At 55.1% G+C, this 13,531-nt stretch overlaps 6 protein-coding genes across 6 annotated transcripts; 3 read left to right on the top strand and 3 right to left on the bottom strand.

The window, feature by feature from the left end:
• Positions 1–171: 171 nt before the first annotated feature.
• J4E86_011458 (uncharacterized protein) lies at positions 172–1,491 on the top strand (the record flags this gene model as incomplete). Its single annotated transcript, XM_051451949.1, has 1 exon — positions 172–1,491. One exon carries the CDS (start codon positions 172–174, stop codon positions 1,489–1,491), a length of 1,320 nt encoding a protein of 439 aa, XP_051296846.1.
• A 473-nt stretch (positions 1,492–1,964) lies between these two features.
• On the top strand, positions 1,965–2,633 carry J4E86_011457 (uncharacterized protein; the record flags this gene model as incomplete). Its single annotated transcript, XM_051451948.1, has 1 exon — positions 1,965–2,633. The coding sequence occupies one exon, from the start codon at positions 1,965–1,967 to the stop codon at positions 2,631–2,633; it is 669 nt and encodes a 222-aa protein (XP_051296845.1).
• Positions 2,634–3,294: 661 nt separating this feature from the next.
• On the top strand, positions 3,295–5,841 carry J4E86_011456 (uncharacterized protein; the record flags this gene model as incomplete). The annotated part of the gene is made up of 3 exons (XM_051451947.1): positions 3,295–3,529; positions 3,579–5,533; positions 5,593–5,841. 3 exons carry the CDS (start codon positions 3,295–3,297, stop codon positions 5,839–5,841), a joined length of 2,439 nt encoding a protein of 812 aa, XP_051296844.1.
• A 158-nt stretch (positions 5,842–5,999) lies between these two features.
• J4E86_011455 (uncharacterized protein) lies at positions 6,000–6,989 on the bottom strand (the record flags this gene model as incomplete). The annotated part of the gene is made up of 1 exon (XM_051451946.1): positions 6,000–6,989. One exon carries the CDS (start codon positions 6,987–6,989, stop codon positions 6,000–6,002), a length of 990 nt encoding a protein of 329 aa, XP_051296843.1.
• Positions 6,990–9,403: 2,414 nt separating this feature from the next.
• Positions 9,404–10,079, bottom strand: J4E86_011454 (uncharacterized protein; the record flags this gene model as incomplete). The annotated part of the gene is made up of 2 exons (XM_051451945.1): positions 9,404–9,795; positions 9,857–10,079. The coding sequence occupies 2 exons, from the start codon at positions 10,077–10,079 to the stop codon at positions 9,404–9,406; spliced, it is 615 nt and encodes a 204-aa protein (XP_051296842.1).
• A 1,011-nt stretch (positions 10,080–11,090) lies between these two features.
• Positions 11,091–13,028, bottom strand: J4E86_011453 (uncharacterized protein; the record flags this gene model as incomplete). The annotated part of the gene is made up of 1 exon (XM_051451944.1): positions 11,091–13,028. One exon carries the CDS (start codon positions 13,026–13,028, stop codon positions 11,091–11,093), a length of 1,938 nt encoding a protein of 645 aa, XP_051296841.1.
• Positions 13,029–13,531: the final 503 nt, after the last annotated feature.

Raw genomic sequence — 13,531 nt, 5'->3', positions numbered from 1 at the left:
TCGTTACTCCCAGCCCCCTGCCGCACAGATGAAGCAGAATCTCCAGCTCCTTCAGTCTCAAATCTTTCTCTCCAACCTACACTCAACTACTACACCCCATTTCCACAATTCTTCAATCAATTCCCCAAAAGCACATCTTTCCATACATTCAAAAGCCACACCACCTACACCATGAGTCTGCTACTAGACCAGTTCACCAACCACTGGACTGACCAGTTTCCGGACTACAGCAATCAAACCACCTACACTCTGCCTTCAGACGGCACTGTCCAGTTTGATCTGGCAAAGTGGTTGGCGAACGCCCAGGAAGAGCTACAGATCGAAGAAGCTCGCTGGCTCCCAGACGACTTCGACATCAACGAGCCTGCTCCGAGACCGGTCAAGATCCGAGCTAGGGACTCTGCGCAGTGGATCAAGAAAGACAACCGCAACTTCACTGGCCGTCGCAAGCGTAGACGTGAACTCCCTGTTCCGCGCGCCTTCAACAAGCCTTTCACGCTCATGCAGCACCAACGCCATTCCATTCACCTCATGGGCAGGGTGCTCAACGTCCGCACCAATGGATCGCCCTTCACGCTCGTCCTTGATGACCTCAACCAGCGTGCCGACATCTTTATCAGCGAGATCACCCGCCGCGCCCTCTCTCGCAACGTCAACGTCGTCTTTGTCACATTCGAGTCTGGCCAGGCCATGGCACCGATCCGCACCGTTCAGGGCTTCGGCATGACGAGCGACGAGATCTTGAAGGCTTTGCGCAAGGCCATGGATGATGCCAAGGAGAGTATCGTCGTCATCGACAACCTCCACGAGCTCCTCTACACTTACGGCGTCGACATGACCGCGCTGTTCCAGCTCGTCGTCCACAAGTACGCTTCCACTCTCGTCGGCATCTACCACCAAGACCTGCTCGACAACCCCACAGAGTCACCATACGCCCCACAACCCCTGGAGCTGATCAAGTACATGGCCACGTCCATCATAACCTGCAAGTCCTTCGCGCACTGCCTCGCCGCCAAAGCCGCCGCTGAGCGCAGCCTGCCCGAGCCCACCTGGGGCATGCTGGAAGCCGCCGAAGGCATCATCCAAGACCTCGACGCCAACGACAACCGCGGCATCGTCATGGAGGCAGAGTTTCGACGCAAGTCCGGCAAGCCAGAGGGCGAGACGTACTTCCTCCGCACGCCTCACCCAGAAGACTACCACGACCCCATGCCCGGCATCCCCAACGGCACTCTCAAGCAGGAATACGTCATCCTCCTCGATATGCAGCCCGCATACGCCGGTAACGTGTCCGGCCTCATCCAAGATGCCGCTGAGAACCCCAACTCGACTTTCAACCTTGCTCTCACGGAGAAGCAGAAGCAGGCTCGTGAGGAGGTTGTGCTGCCTTACTTTGATGCGCAGAAGGGTGGGGGTGCTGGTGAGGGTGGTCGCATCCTGTATGACATGGGCTCTGAGGATGACTTTGACGAGGAGGAGGATGAGATCTGAGTGCGTTTCCTTGGTCGTTGGGTTGAGGATATCGGCGCTGGTCGCAGGTTTGAGTTGAGCTTTTGAGATACCCTGTCTGGTAGGGCGACGGCGTTACGGCAATCATTGATGGGAGAGCGAGATGCGCGATGCGCAGGCAATGAGATGAGAGCACACTGCGAGAAAGCTCTTGCCTTCCATTGGGAGACGGTCTTACAGACGGATGGTGTTGCGTCTTCTCAAGATGCGGCAGCCATAGATAACGAATAACATGATAAAATCAATCGATACTGCGCTTTGCTTGACATCAGTGAAGTGATACTCTGCCTACTAACCTAGCTCTTCGACTTCCACGTATCGTGATTGAGCCTTGCGCATAGCACCTGCACCATGGTAGGGCTGAACCCTCAGCCTTGGCGCCCAAACTTCCCCAACTCACCAAACAATTCCCTTGCGCCAACCACACCCACACCCCCCACACCCCCCTCTACACCATGGCAGACAACGAGCGACCACGCGCAACCTACAGCGACCCCTTCGAGCGCGACACCCGGCGCGCACCCCGTGAAAATCGCGACCGAGGCGGCACACCCACCGAGCGCCGCGGCAACCGCTCGCGCAGTCCGCAAGAACGCGGCGGCCGACGCGACAACCGGTACCGTTCGAGATCGCCCTTCCGCAAAGACGAGCGCGACGGTGGATTCAGGGGAGGAAGAGGACGAGGACGAGGTCACGACCGCGGACGGGGCCGCGACGACAGGAGAGGAGGTGGAGGTGGACGAGACGAGCGCCCCAACTTCCGCGACCGCTCGCCGCAACCGCCCAAAGGACCTCGCAGCGATAACGCGCCTCCTGCTCGCATCGCACGAGCGCCTCCCACCGGTCCCCGCGCCTCCACTGTCGACCCCATCAAGAAGGAAGACGAGGACACAGGTCCCGACGTCGAGATGAAAGATGAGCGCCAGAAGCCAGAGGACATGGACGACGACGAGTGGGAGATGCTGAAGATCATGGGGTTCGGCGGGTTCAAGAGCACGAAGAACACAAAGGTGCCCGGGAACGATAAGAACTTTGGGGTGAGGAAGGATAAGCAGTTGCAGGCTAGGCAGTATATGAATCGGCAGGGTGGATTTAATAGGCCGTTGAGTCCTAGTAGGAGTTGAGGAGGCGGATAGAGAGTGAGATTTAGGATCACAACGTTGGCAAGGATGTTCGGAGACTGGGGGTTGGGGTCGGATATGGAGAGATCGAGGAGGAATGGCTCATTTGCAGAGGGTTTATACACTACTTGGCGGTATCTCTTGGGGTCACGATATCTTCTGCCGTTCACCTAAGGCACTATCTCGCGGAGCAGGACGCACTTGAGCGGATTTGGGGGACTGGGTGAGCTCTGGGACGTCATGGAAGGCTCTACATTCATAATCACGCGGCTCATGGTATGGTGCCTTCTCTTCTCTCCTGCACTCTACGGGCTTCCTTAGTCTAACCTGGGCAGAACAAGTTAGGATGCGTCGAACCTGGCTGCAGATACAAGATATACCAGTTCAGGGTCCTTGGAGGACTCAGGCTCGATAAATTGAGACAACTACGATAACACTGTTTCATTGGCCTCCTCCAGCATCGTGGTGACACATCTGAACATAGATGCATATGCGTACTGATACTGCAATTCGTCTCTTCCGCTATTTCACGATTGCAGACGAGCAAATCCGGAAGGCGCCTCCACCTCGGCCAATCAACGGCCGAGGAAGTTGCGGGTGCTCCGCGAAATGTGTCCCAAACCCCCGCAAAGCTCCAGCTCCAGCTTCAGCTTCACTCAACACCATGACGCGCGAATCTCGGCATGGCACCCTGTGGAGGGGGCTCACGTGCCTTTTCGCACTTCAGTTGCCCTTCGTAAGTGCGCAGGTCGCCGAAATCGAGAAGGCCACCAATGCGAGCTTGCTATGGGGACCCTACCGCCCAAACCTCTACTTTGGCGTCCGGCCGCGCATACCTAAAAGCTTGATGGGCGGTCTGATGTGGACGCGCGTTGAAGACTACCAAAGCGTGCAGCACAGTACGTCTGCAATGCCATGCTTGAATCGAACTCATTGCTGACTGTGTAGACTTCCGACACACGTGCGAGCAACACGAGCTCGATGGCTACGGCTGGGACGAATACGATGTGCGCAGCGGCGGCCGACAAACGATCCACGACCCTGCGAATAAGATTGACATCACCACCGAGTTCATCAAATTCCCTGGCGGAGAGCATGGCGGCAGCTGGGGCGCGAGGATCAAAGGCACGCCACGAGAAGACGCTGGCCCAAACCTACGCACGACTGTCGTCTGGTACAACACGCTCGCTGGATTTGGCAACTTGGGCATTGAAGATGTCGACCCCGAAGAGCCTGGCATCGAGGGCGATGTAGTTCTGAAAGGGCAGACGAAGGAATTGGGCGAGTTCGAGCTCACTGTCACCAAGGGCACCGGCGAACATCCCATCACTGGACACCCAAGCTACGACGAGAAGCCTCTGGACCGGACACTGGCACACAGCGGACAGGTGCCTGAGGATGCGCTCTGGCAGGTCAAAGCCATGATGTTTGCGCACATGAAGGGCCAGATCGACGTCCTGGTCCCCAAGTACGGCGAGGACAACCCACCACCCCCTGCGCAGGTCTACACTATCCAGCATCTGCCGGGCAAGGGCAACATGCATTTGGTTCAGAAGGTCTTTGAGGGTCCCTTCGAGTTCGACATCATCTTCTCATCTGCATCGGCGCCCGAGAAGATCACATCCGAGCATCTCACCGAGCAGATCGATTCGGTTACCTCTAGCTTCTCGACTCGCTTCACGGATATCTTCAAGCCCCAGACACCTTTTGTCAAGGAGCGCTATGAGGAGTTTGGCAAGTCGCTCTTCTCGAACCTTATCGGTGGCATCGGCTACTTCTTCGGTGACTCTCGCGTCGACCGATCTTACGACCCCGCCTACGAAGAGGATAGCGAAGGGTTCTGGGAGGAGGCGGCTGAAGCGCGAGCTAGGAACCCAGCGCAGCTAGAAGGACCGTCTGAGTTGTTCACTGCCATTCCGTCGCGACCTTTCTTCCCTCGTGGTTTCCTTTGGGACGAGGGCTTCCATCTGCTGCCTGTCATCGACTGGGATGCAGACCTCACACTTGACATTATTAAGAGCTGGTTCAAGCTGATGGACGACGATGGCTGGATCGGGCGCGAACAAATTCTCGGTCCTGAAGCTCGCAGCAAGGTGCCGGAGGAGTTCCAGATTCAATACCCTCACTACGCCAACCCGCCCACACTCTTCATGGTCATCACGTCGTTCCTCGACAAGCTTGATGCTATGAAGACTGACACTAGTAGCGAGAAACTGCAGCAAGAAAAGTCCTACTCGATGCAACTCTCGAACCGCGAAGCCGCCCTGGAATACCTCCGTTCGCTCTACCCACTACTCAAACGCAACTACTTCTGGTACCGCAAGACCCAGGCTGGCGATATCAAGAGCTACGACCGAGAGGCCTTCTCCACCAAAGAAGGCTACAGGTGGCGCGGACGCACGCCTTCACATATCCTCACTTCGGGTCTCGACGACTACCCTCGCGCTCAGCCACCACACCCTGGTGAGCTGCACGTCGACCTGATCAGTTGGATGGGCATGATGACTCGCGCAATCAAGCGCATCGCAATCTACCTCGACGAGCAAGACGACGCCGCAGAATTCGCACGCTACGACGAAGCGATTGTCCGCAACATCGACGATCTCCACTGGTCAAAGAAAGACAAGACCTACTGCGACGCCACCATCGACGACTACGAAGAGCACTCGCTAGTTTGCCACAAAGGCTACATCTCCCTGTTCCCCTTCCTGACGGGCTTGGTAGACAAGGACAGCGATAGACTAGGCGCTATACTCGACCTGATCGAGGACGAAGAAGAGCTCTGGAGCCCTTACGGCATCAGGAGTTTGAGCAAGAGCGACGAGTTCTACCACACCGCGGAAGATTACTGGCGCGGTCCTGTCTGGATGCCTATCAACTACCTCGCTGTCTCGCAACTTCTCGTAAGTCCCATGTCACTCCCCTCTCACGCATTCCAAGTATGCTAACTTTCCCTCTTCAGAACGTCGCATCCACACCCGGCCCCCACCGCACTCGTGCGACTAAGATCTACACCGAACTCCGCAAGAATCTAGTCAATACTGTGTACGAGAGCTGGAAGGAGACTGGCTTTGCCTGGGAACAATATAATCCTGAGACTGGCAAAGGGCAGCGCACGCAGCACTTCACGGGCTGGACTAGTTTGGTCGTTAAGATTATGGCTATGCCGGATTTGAGTGCAGGGGAGGAGCAGGTTAGGGATGAGTTGTAGATGGGTCTGGGATGGGGAGATGGGCATGGGGAGATGGGCATGGGCACGTGCGTGGGTGGGATATGAGAGCAAATGCATAACGCTATGTCGAAATGAGTGTGTTGTTGATGACTAACTCCTCCAGTATTCCTAGTCTACCATCAACATATAGTGGGATATCACTTCTTCTCGGGCGTGTACGGAAGATGCGAAGACACGGTGCTCAAACTAGCACAGCTCTGCCCCTCATAAACCCCCTTGAGTTGGACCTCCTTCCCACCTTTCTCTGTCTTCCAATACGACACAAAAGGCATACGGAGCCTTGTCTCCAGCACGGAAGCAGTGCAGAGCGTAGCAGACTTGGGCGGACACTTGAGCACCACCTTTGCTTCCCACTTCTGCCTCGTGATATTCGTAGTCCCCCACGCCAAACTTGTACTCAACGTAGTACTAATGCTCACCTTGCCCTCCGCAAATAAAGGCACACCGCAACTGAACTCGGCCGAAGCCGTTACGGAAACCCCGATCTCGGAAGTAAACGTTGACTGCTGTTCCGTCTCCTGGCTAATCGTCATCTCCTGCGTCGTCTCAATCTCCAGATGATTCAATGCCTTTTGCGGAGGGAAGTGCCTGATACCCGTTGTGATGATTTCTGGGTGCTCTTCATCGTACTCGATCCTGACGAATTCCAACGGCTCCAGTTCGAAGGTGAACCAGTGGTCGTCGTAAATTTTCTCCTTGTCCGACAGACAACCCAATTCGGGCTTGTATTCGGTGCGAGAGAAGAAATTGGCATGCCCTGTAGGGGTGTGGAGACGGAACTGATTGTTTCGCACGCCGGTACCTTGTGTCTGAGCAAGGTCGAAATGGTGATCGTCGAAGGAACCTGGGTTATCCATTGTGCCGACCTCACCGTTGCCGCCGTTTGCGCCGTTTCGGTTGTTGGCGTAGAGAGCTCGGCCGTTGGCTGCGTTCACGACCAGATAACGGCCTTGGTGTTTGCCCTTCCCAGGCTGGATGTACCAGTACTGATCGCTGTAGATCGTCGTGCTGTCGACGTGATTCAAGGCGTTTGTGTCTCGAGTGGCGCTGTAGAGAGCCCTTCTTGATTTCATGTTTAGGATACGAACACGGACCTCTGGGGGTGGAATGCCAGTAGTGGACGTCATGTTCAATGGCTGGCGTGGGATAGTGATGAAGTTGAGAAGAAGACAGTATTCCTTTTGGATGGGGTCTCTGAGGAGTTGATTGAAGATAGAGTCGAGTGGAAGAGGACTTTAGAATTAACTTGCAGTACTATATATACCCGGAAGGCACCTAGAGGGCTCGTCGCACACTCACCTTCGGCATAGTGCGCATGCCCATTAGTCACTCGCTTTGACAGACGCGACAGCGATTCTCAATCCCTTTTGCCGCTTCAAAGCTAGCTCACGATACTTTTTCTGACTTTCTAAAGCGGTCAGCTCAATCAGGAACCTCTGATGCGACTCCGCATGTCGGGCTCATTAGTTGCTGCAGCGGTCCTGATTGCTCGAAGACAGGAGCGGGCAGCCAGCTTCGATGTGCGCCCAGCGAAAGAAGTCTTAGTTCGAGACCTAGTAAGCCGTGGTGGTGTAGTCATTGCCGTAGTGTTGCTACTATGCCCATGATGAATTGCTGAGTCGGCTTCGTACTGATGCGCAGAATGGAAGATGTTGCTATCGCGACATCGGCAACCGTCCGCGAGTACTCCCCTACACCACGCCATCGCACGCCACGCCACAGCGTGCTATAACGATGTGCACTGAAGCTTTTTGCGTTGAAGTGTGATTGGTCGTGTCTGTGCCCTCGACCTTCGTGTCGCTTGAAACGCTGACCGCAACTTCATCAAGCCTCGAGCAGGTAGGTAGTGACTCACACCATCTTCGTGGATCTATAGTCACTCCTCATCCTTGTTCGGAACTGTGCAACCATGCGAAACAGTGATGGCTGGTGATTTCGAGAATTGATCTTGAAAGCCGAGCGGCCAGGAAAACATCGTGTCGTCCGCGTTATTCGATGAGTAACGACAGAATCCCCGTCCTCTCCAGTCGCTTACTGGGCACTGTGGAACTGATCTACTGGTTTCTAGCAATGACTTGAAACTCACATGCGCAACTATCATACGTGCTGTGCAGGCGCCTGACATGACGCATACCGTTCAAATAACGCCAATGCTAATTCGTTCGTATGAGTTGATACTCGTCATAACAGAAATCTTGACGCTGTTGAGGACGTCAAAGACGCCGCTTGGCCCGGACGTGGCTTACGGAATTGGGACAATGGGTCGACGAAGTGGCTGCAGCTTAATATGCGGACTGCGCAACGGCCCGATGCCAAAAGCTCGCATATACGAAGCTGTCATGCACGATGCAATCGGAGCACGGGGACCACCTCTTGTTCCTCGAGGCACTGATGTCGATGTCTGGCAACAAGAAGAGGCAGTCCTAGAGGCGCATCAGAAGTATAGCGTCCATCCTTGAGTGATGAAGTGGTAAGAAGGAGTTCGTGGCCCGACAGAGAACTGCGGTTCGGTCTTGCCAAGTGCAGAGGTGGGGCAATCCTTCCCGCTCTCGCGCAGAGAACAACCCACACCGCCACGAACAACAGCGCCTGCAAAATATCGGAGCTAGCTGTGCATAGCGGATGCATGTAGCTGCGGGCCGCTATCTTCGCAGATACACCGGTAAAAAGCAAGCGCAATCCTACACGACAGGAAGCATGCCGTCGCAACTCCGACATGTTCTGCACGGCGTTGACGTGCACTATGCATCTGCCCGCAATACACACCACCGACTATCTCGTAGTCGGCTAGTGGGCGTCTGAAGATGGGTGCTTCTATACGCTTTGGTAGCGTTCAAGTAGGGATTGCGCCACTGGCCGCAGAGCCAGCCTTGCGCGTATCTGCAAGATCACTTTCCTTTTTGCTCATTCGGTCCAACTCAGGCCTCGCCGCACACCAGCTCGATTAGCAGGACCGAGACGATTTGGTCCATTGAATGGCGGTCGCGCCTCGCGAGATCAACGCTCGCTCTTGGAAGTCCATCGCGGTCGTGGCGTCACTCGAAGTACAAGCGGCTAACTACCCAGTCTCGACGAACTTGGAATGGAGCATCTACAGTTGTGCACGTTCATAAACCCCTTGCGACATAGGTTTGAAGGGTTACGTTTATCGCAAAGCCTATATTTTGCTTGCTGTCCTGTTCTATGTAAGAATAGCTCTCTACGAATGATGCGCGCGAGCTGCGGTTAGATAGGTGTAGCGTCAACTGGTCGACTCTGGACAGCTTTGCGTCTGATTATGATAACTATCGGCCGCGACCAACTGCCTGCCAAGGTTATGATGTGGGTGAGACGTGACATAGAGAGTCGTGAAGAGCTCACAGAGTAGCACGTGGTGGTGAGGTATATGATGTATTAGGGACGGCCTGCAACTACTAATAACACCCAGGAATTATCCTTCCGCCTCCATGGCCCGACTTGCCAGACTGTTCGTCCAAAAGAAGGAAAGTGAACGAGGAAGCGCTTTGCTTCCCCGATCCTTCTCGCTTCCCCCATTCCACATTTACATGCCAGGAGTAAAGGCGTACTTCTCAAAGTCAGAAGGAACATCAGTGTTGTCGTTCCAGGCCATGTCCATCAACGCGTCCTTGTCCGCCTGATCAATGTCCTTGACCTGGTAGTGCTTTCCGCCAAGGTACACGCCATAGGGCTCAGTGGAACCAGTGCACTTCCATACATCATCAGCGTCATCAGTCTGCCTCTTGGAGTTGGAGTCGCTGCCGTCCGAACCAGGCTCGGTCCAGCTAAAACCGTGGAAGTTGCCACCAGTGATGCAAGTCGAGGTCTCGGTGATACGAAGCTTCTGGTCGATGTTACCGCACTGGAGCAGGCCATCGTCGTTGGACTCGGGGCCCTCGTCCCAGGCAATGAATCGCTTCTCGCCGCACTCTTGGACTACGAAGAGTGTGTTAGTACGATGTGGCTTTCGCATGGGGTCAAGCATGTGTAGACGTACCTTCGAGCTTGCCGGACTGGACCGTGGTCACGCCCTTGGCGATCGCATCGGCGATGTCAGTTGCGTTGGCTGTGATGGACACGGCGCAGATGTTGTGGTCGATGTCCTTGAAGAAGAAGGCACATCCGGAGCATCCGGGCTTGGTGTAGGTGTAGATGTTGTCGGCTGCGACAAGGCTGCTGAGGGTGCCAACAGCGGCGATGGTAGAGAGAGCGAAACGCATGGTGAATTGAGTTGGTTGTTTGAGTGAGTGAATTGAGGCTTTGAGTGTTCGTTGCAGGTCTGTAGTGATGGAAGCGAAGGAACCGTGAGTTGTACCGATATCAATTTGGGCGACATGAGGGCTTATATGGTTGTCGTGCCATCTTCACGATGCCATGCCAGCGGTTGATGCCGGCTACACCGTGCTGGCCGCTAGTAAGCACCGGATTACCACCTGAACTTTACCATCACACCATCCAACATCGCAGAAGGTTCTGATGAAGCGGGAGATTTGTACCGACACTTCACCCCGACCTGTAGAGTATTGCGATCGAATGGGCGGTGCACCCACGAGCGCGGTCTTGGTGTACTGGTCTGATGACATCAGCACCGGCTTACGACCTAGACCTTGGTATTGGGATCCCAAAATCAGACATTGCGGGGCAGATCCGCAGCATCGAAATTGTGATCTTCTCGGTCATGCGATTGTTGCGCATGTTGGCCATCGCATGTGGTCGCGATGAAGTTGGGAATTGGAGGGGCGCTCCGACACCGCCTTGCGCTCGATACTTTCGCCTGCGCTGCACTAGAACTCAACGAAACCTTCGAGAAGCAGAATTCCGGTGAGCGATGCGGTGAACCGACATGCGCGATGTGATGTATGTACACGGCGAGTACGTTGATGGTGAATGTTATGAATTGTACCGGCATTAGCTTGTTAAACATGCTCGGCGCTCTAAGTCGCGTCGCGTCGCGTCTGCCGAGCAGCTCCGGGTCTTGATGAAGGTGAGATCGATGAATACTACGGGCTTATGACGGATGCTCTTTCTACTGCGCCTTGTTCTTAGGTACATCGCCCGATCGCGACCATCGCAATTATCTGAAGCTCACTTTGAGGCTTTTCTACATTGTGGTGCTATGCCGTATGCGACATTCCGATGCTTCCGATGCTTCCGAACTTCGGCAACACCCTACGAAACCTTCACGAATCCCTTCTCTGTTATCTTATTGGTACGGCGCGATATGAGGGGTTTTATGACCGTTCCCACAGCTCGTAATACCGCCCTTTCTTCTTGCACAACTCTTCGTGCGTTCCCCTCTCTACGATACTCCCCTCATGCAGCACCAAGATGGAGCTTGCGTCTACGATCGTACTCAATCGATGCGCAATGACAATCACGATCCTCCCCTCTTTGAGCTTCTCGAGTGCTGTCTTGATATGTCTCTCTGTGACTGTGTCTACCGCGCTCGTCGCCTCATCTAGCAGAACGATCGGTGCGTCCTTGAGGAGCGCCCTCGCAATCGCAAGTCTTTGCGCCTCGCCACCCGACAGCTTGACACCGCGCTCGCCGACGTGCGTGTTGTAGGCCTTGGGATAGCGCATGATTGTGTCGTGAATTGCGGCTGCACGACACACTTCGTAGACCTCTTCGTCGGTCGCGGTGTCGCGTGCGTATCGCACGTTCTCCATGATTGAGGTGTTGAAGAACGTGGGTGCCTGCGGAACCACGCTTACGGCGTCGCGAAGTGAACTCAATGTGACGTGTCGAATGTTCTGCTTGGCGATGGTAATGCTACCGGATGTGACGTCGTGTAGGCGGAGAAGGAGTTTTAGAATCGACGATTTGCCGGCCCCGGTTTGGCCTACGAGAGCGATGGTCTGACCCGGCGACGCCGTGAACGATACATCCCGAAGTGCGTAGCGGCTGGAGTCGTACTTGAAGGACACGTCTTCGAATCGGACTTCGCCATCCTGTACCGCGAGCGGGTAGGCTTCGGGTGCGTCGGTGACTGTTGGCTGGGTTTGCAGAAGGTGAAGAACTCGTTCCGCGTCCACAAAGTCACGCACCAGCCACCGGACATGATCGGTCAAGAATTTCAGCGGGTAGATGATAGAGTCCCAGTATGTGAGAAAGAAGACGAAGTCTCCTGGGGATGCCGTGCCCGCAGCAATGCGCTGGAGGATGAGGTAAGCCAGGGCGAAGAAGGTAGTCGGTACTAGCAGCTCAACAACAGCCTTGATCAGCGCTTCTCGTACTTCGAAACGTGTCCTTGCCCTCATGTGGTCGCCTACAGCACTTGAGAGTAAACTGGCCTCCCTCTTGAACTGGTTGAAGTACGCCACAGTTTGCCAACCTTGAATCGCTTGGTGCATCTTCCGTATCTGGATCCGCTCAGCCTTCGTCACTCTTCTCCGGAGGCCGGTTGTGAACCGTGAAGACAAGGCTTCGGCAGCCAGGAAGGCGATTGATGCGCCAAGCAGGACCATGCCCACCGCCGGAGTGAACTTCTGGTAGAAGATGGTACAAGCAACGATGACGTCGATCAAGGTTGGCAAAATTTCGATGACCACCGTCTCGAGTACGTTGCCCAGCGCTTCGCCCTGCTCAACGGCCTTCATGACCTCGGCTGAGTCTTGCGTAGAGTGAAAGTCGATCGACTGCGACATGACGTGGCTGAAAGCAGCGTTGGTCAATTGCTTGTACGAGAACTGCTTGATGGGTATCTTGGACAGCTCTTGAATGCAGATCAATCCCGACTCGCTGTTAAGGTGGTCCAAGAGAAGGAAGATGAGGAGTTCTCGGATAGGTATCGATCCGTGCGTGACTTTGTCTGCAATCACGCCAAGGACGTATGGAATGGCGACTTGCAGGACGCGCTGCATCGCAACCGTAACGAGGCAGATAAGCAGACAGATCTGAACTTTGACGTCTCGTTTGGGTATGACGTAAGGCAGAAAGATGGTAAAGTCTTTCAGGTAGCCAAGCCAGCCTCCACTTTGGCGCAACCGCTCGGCACGAGTCTCTTTCACGTCCTCGTCCTCGTCCTCGTCCCCATCGCTATTATCATCGCTATCCTCGTCATCGATCTTCAGGCAATCTTCCTCCATTCGCGGAGGAAATGCTGCTTCGAGTAGTGGGTCGGTGTCCTTGGAGCCCTGGCCGGGCGACCTCCAGAATTGGAGTGGCATTGTTCGGAGTCGAAAGGTTGTCGTGCGACTCAATGTGCGATCACCGACCGCCTCTTGTATCTTTACCTACAAGGGCCATGATAGCGGCGAGGAATGAGTGACGATGAGTCACGCCAGCCTCTCATTCATTGTGTCTGGACGCGACGCGCATAGAACGCCTTCCACAGACCAATCCAATCGTTGGTGTCGTTTGTCGGTAGTATTGTCAAGCGCTGCGCACAAGGAAAGTGCGCCCTTTCAACCGCGCGACCTTCGGGGGCGCACAGCCACGCCGCCGGTTCTCATGGTGGCTTCAAGGCACCTCTGACGCGATTACTCCTAGCTTGTGACTCAGGCCGTGGCGCAAGCACAGTCCGTGAAGTGGTGTTCTTCGAGACACGCGAATCAACATCAGAAGCGGACCGACTGCGAGCTGCCGGACATCGCAAAGCCCGGTGCCGCGGCGAACTGGCGTATAGAAAAGGGCGTCGCTAGTGGCTGGCCCGCTCGCCTGCTGTGGTCCA

The sequence above is a fragment of the Alternaria arbusti genome (assembly GCF_024043155.1).
Source record: "Alternaria arbusti strain BMP 1465 chromosome Unknown scaffold_35, whole genome shotgun sequence".
NCBI classification, from domain to species: Eukaryota; Fungi; Ascomycota; class Dothideomycetes; order Pleosporales; family Pleosporaceae; genus Alternaria; species Alternaria arbusti.
Note: the sequence above shows the minus strand (reverse complement) of the source record. Positions and strands in the feature narration are given on the sequence as shown.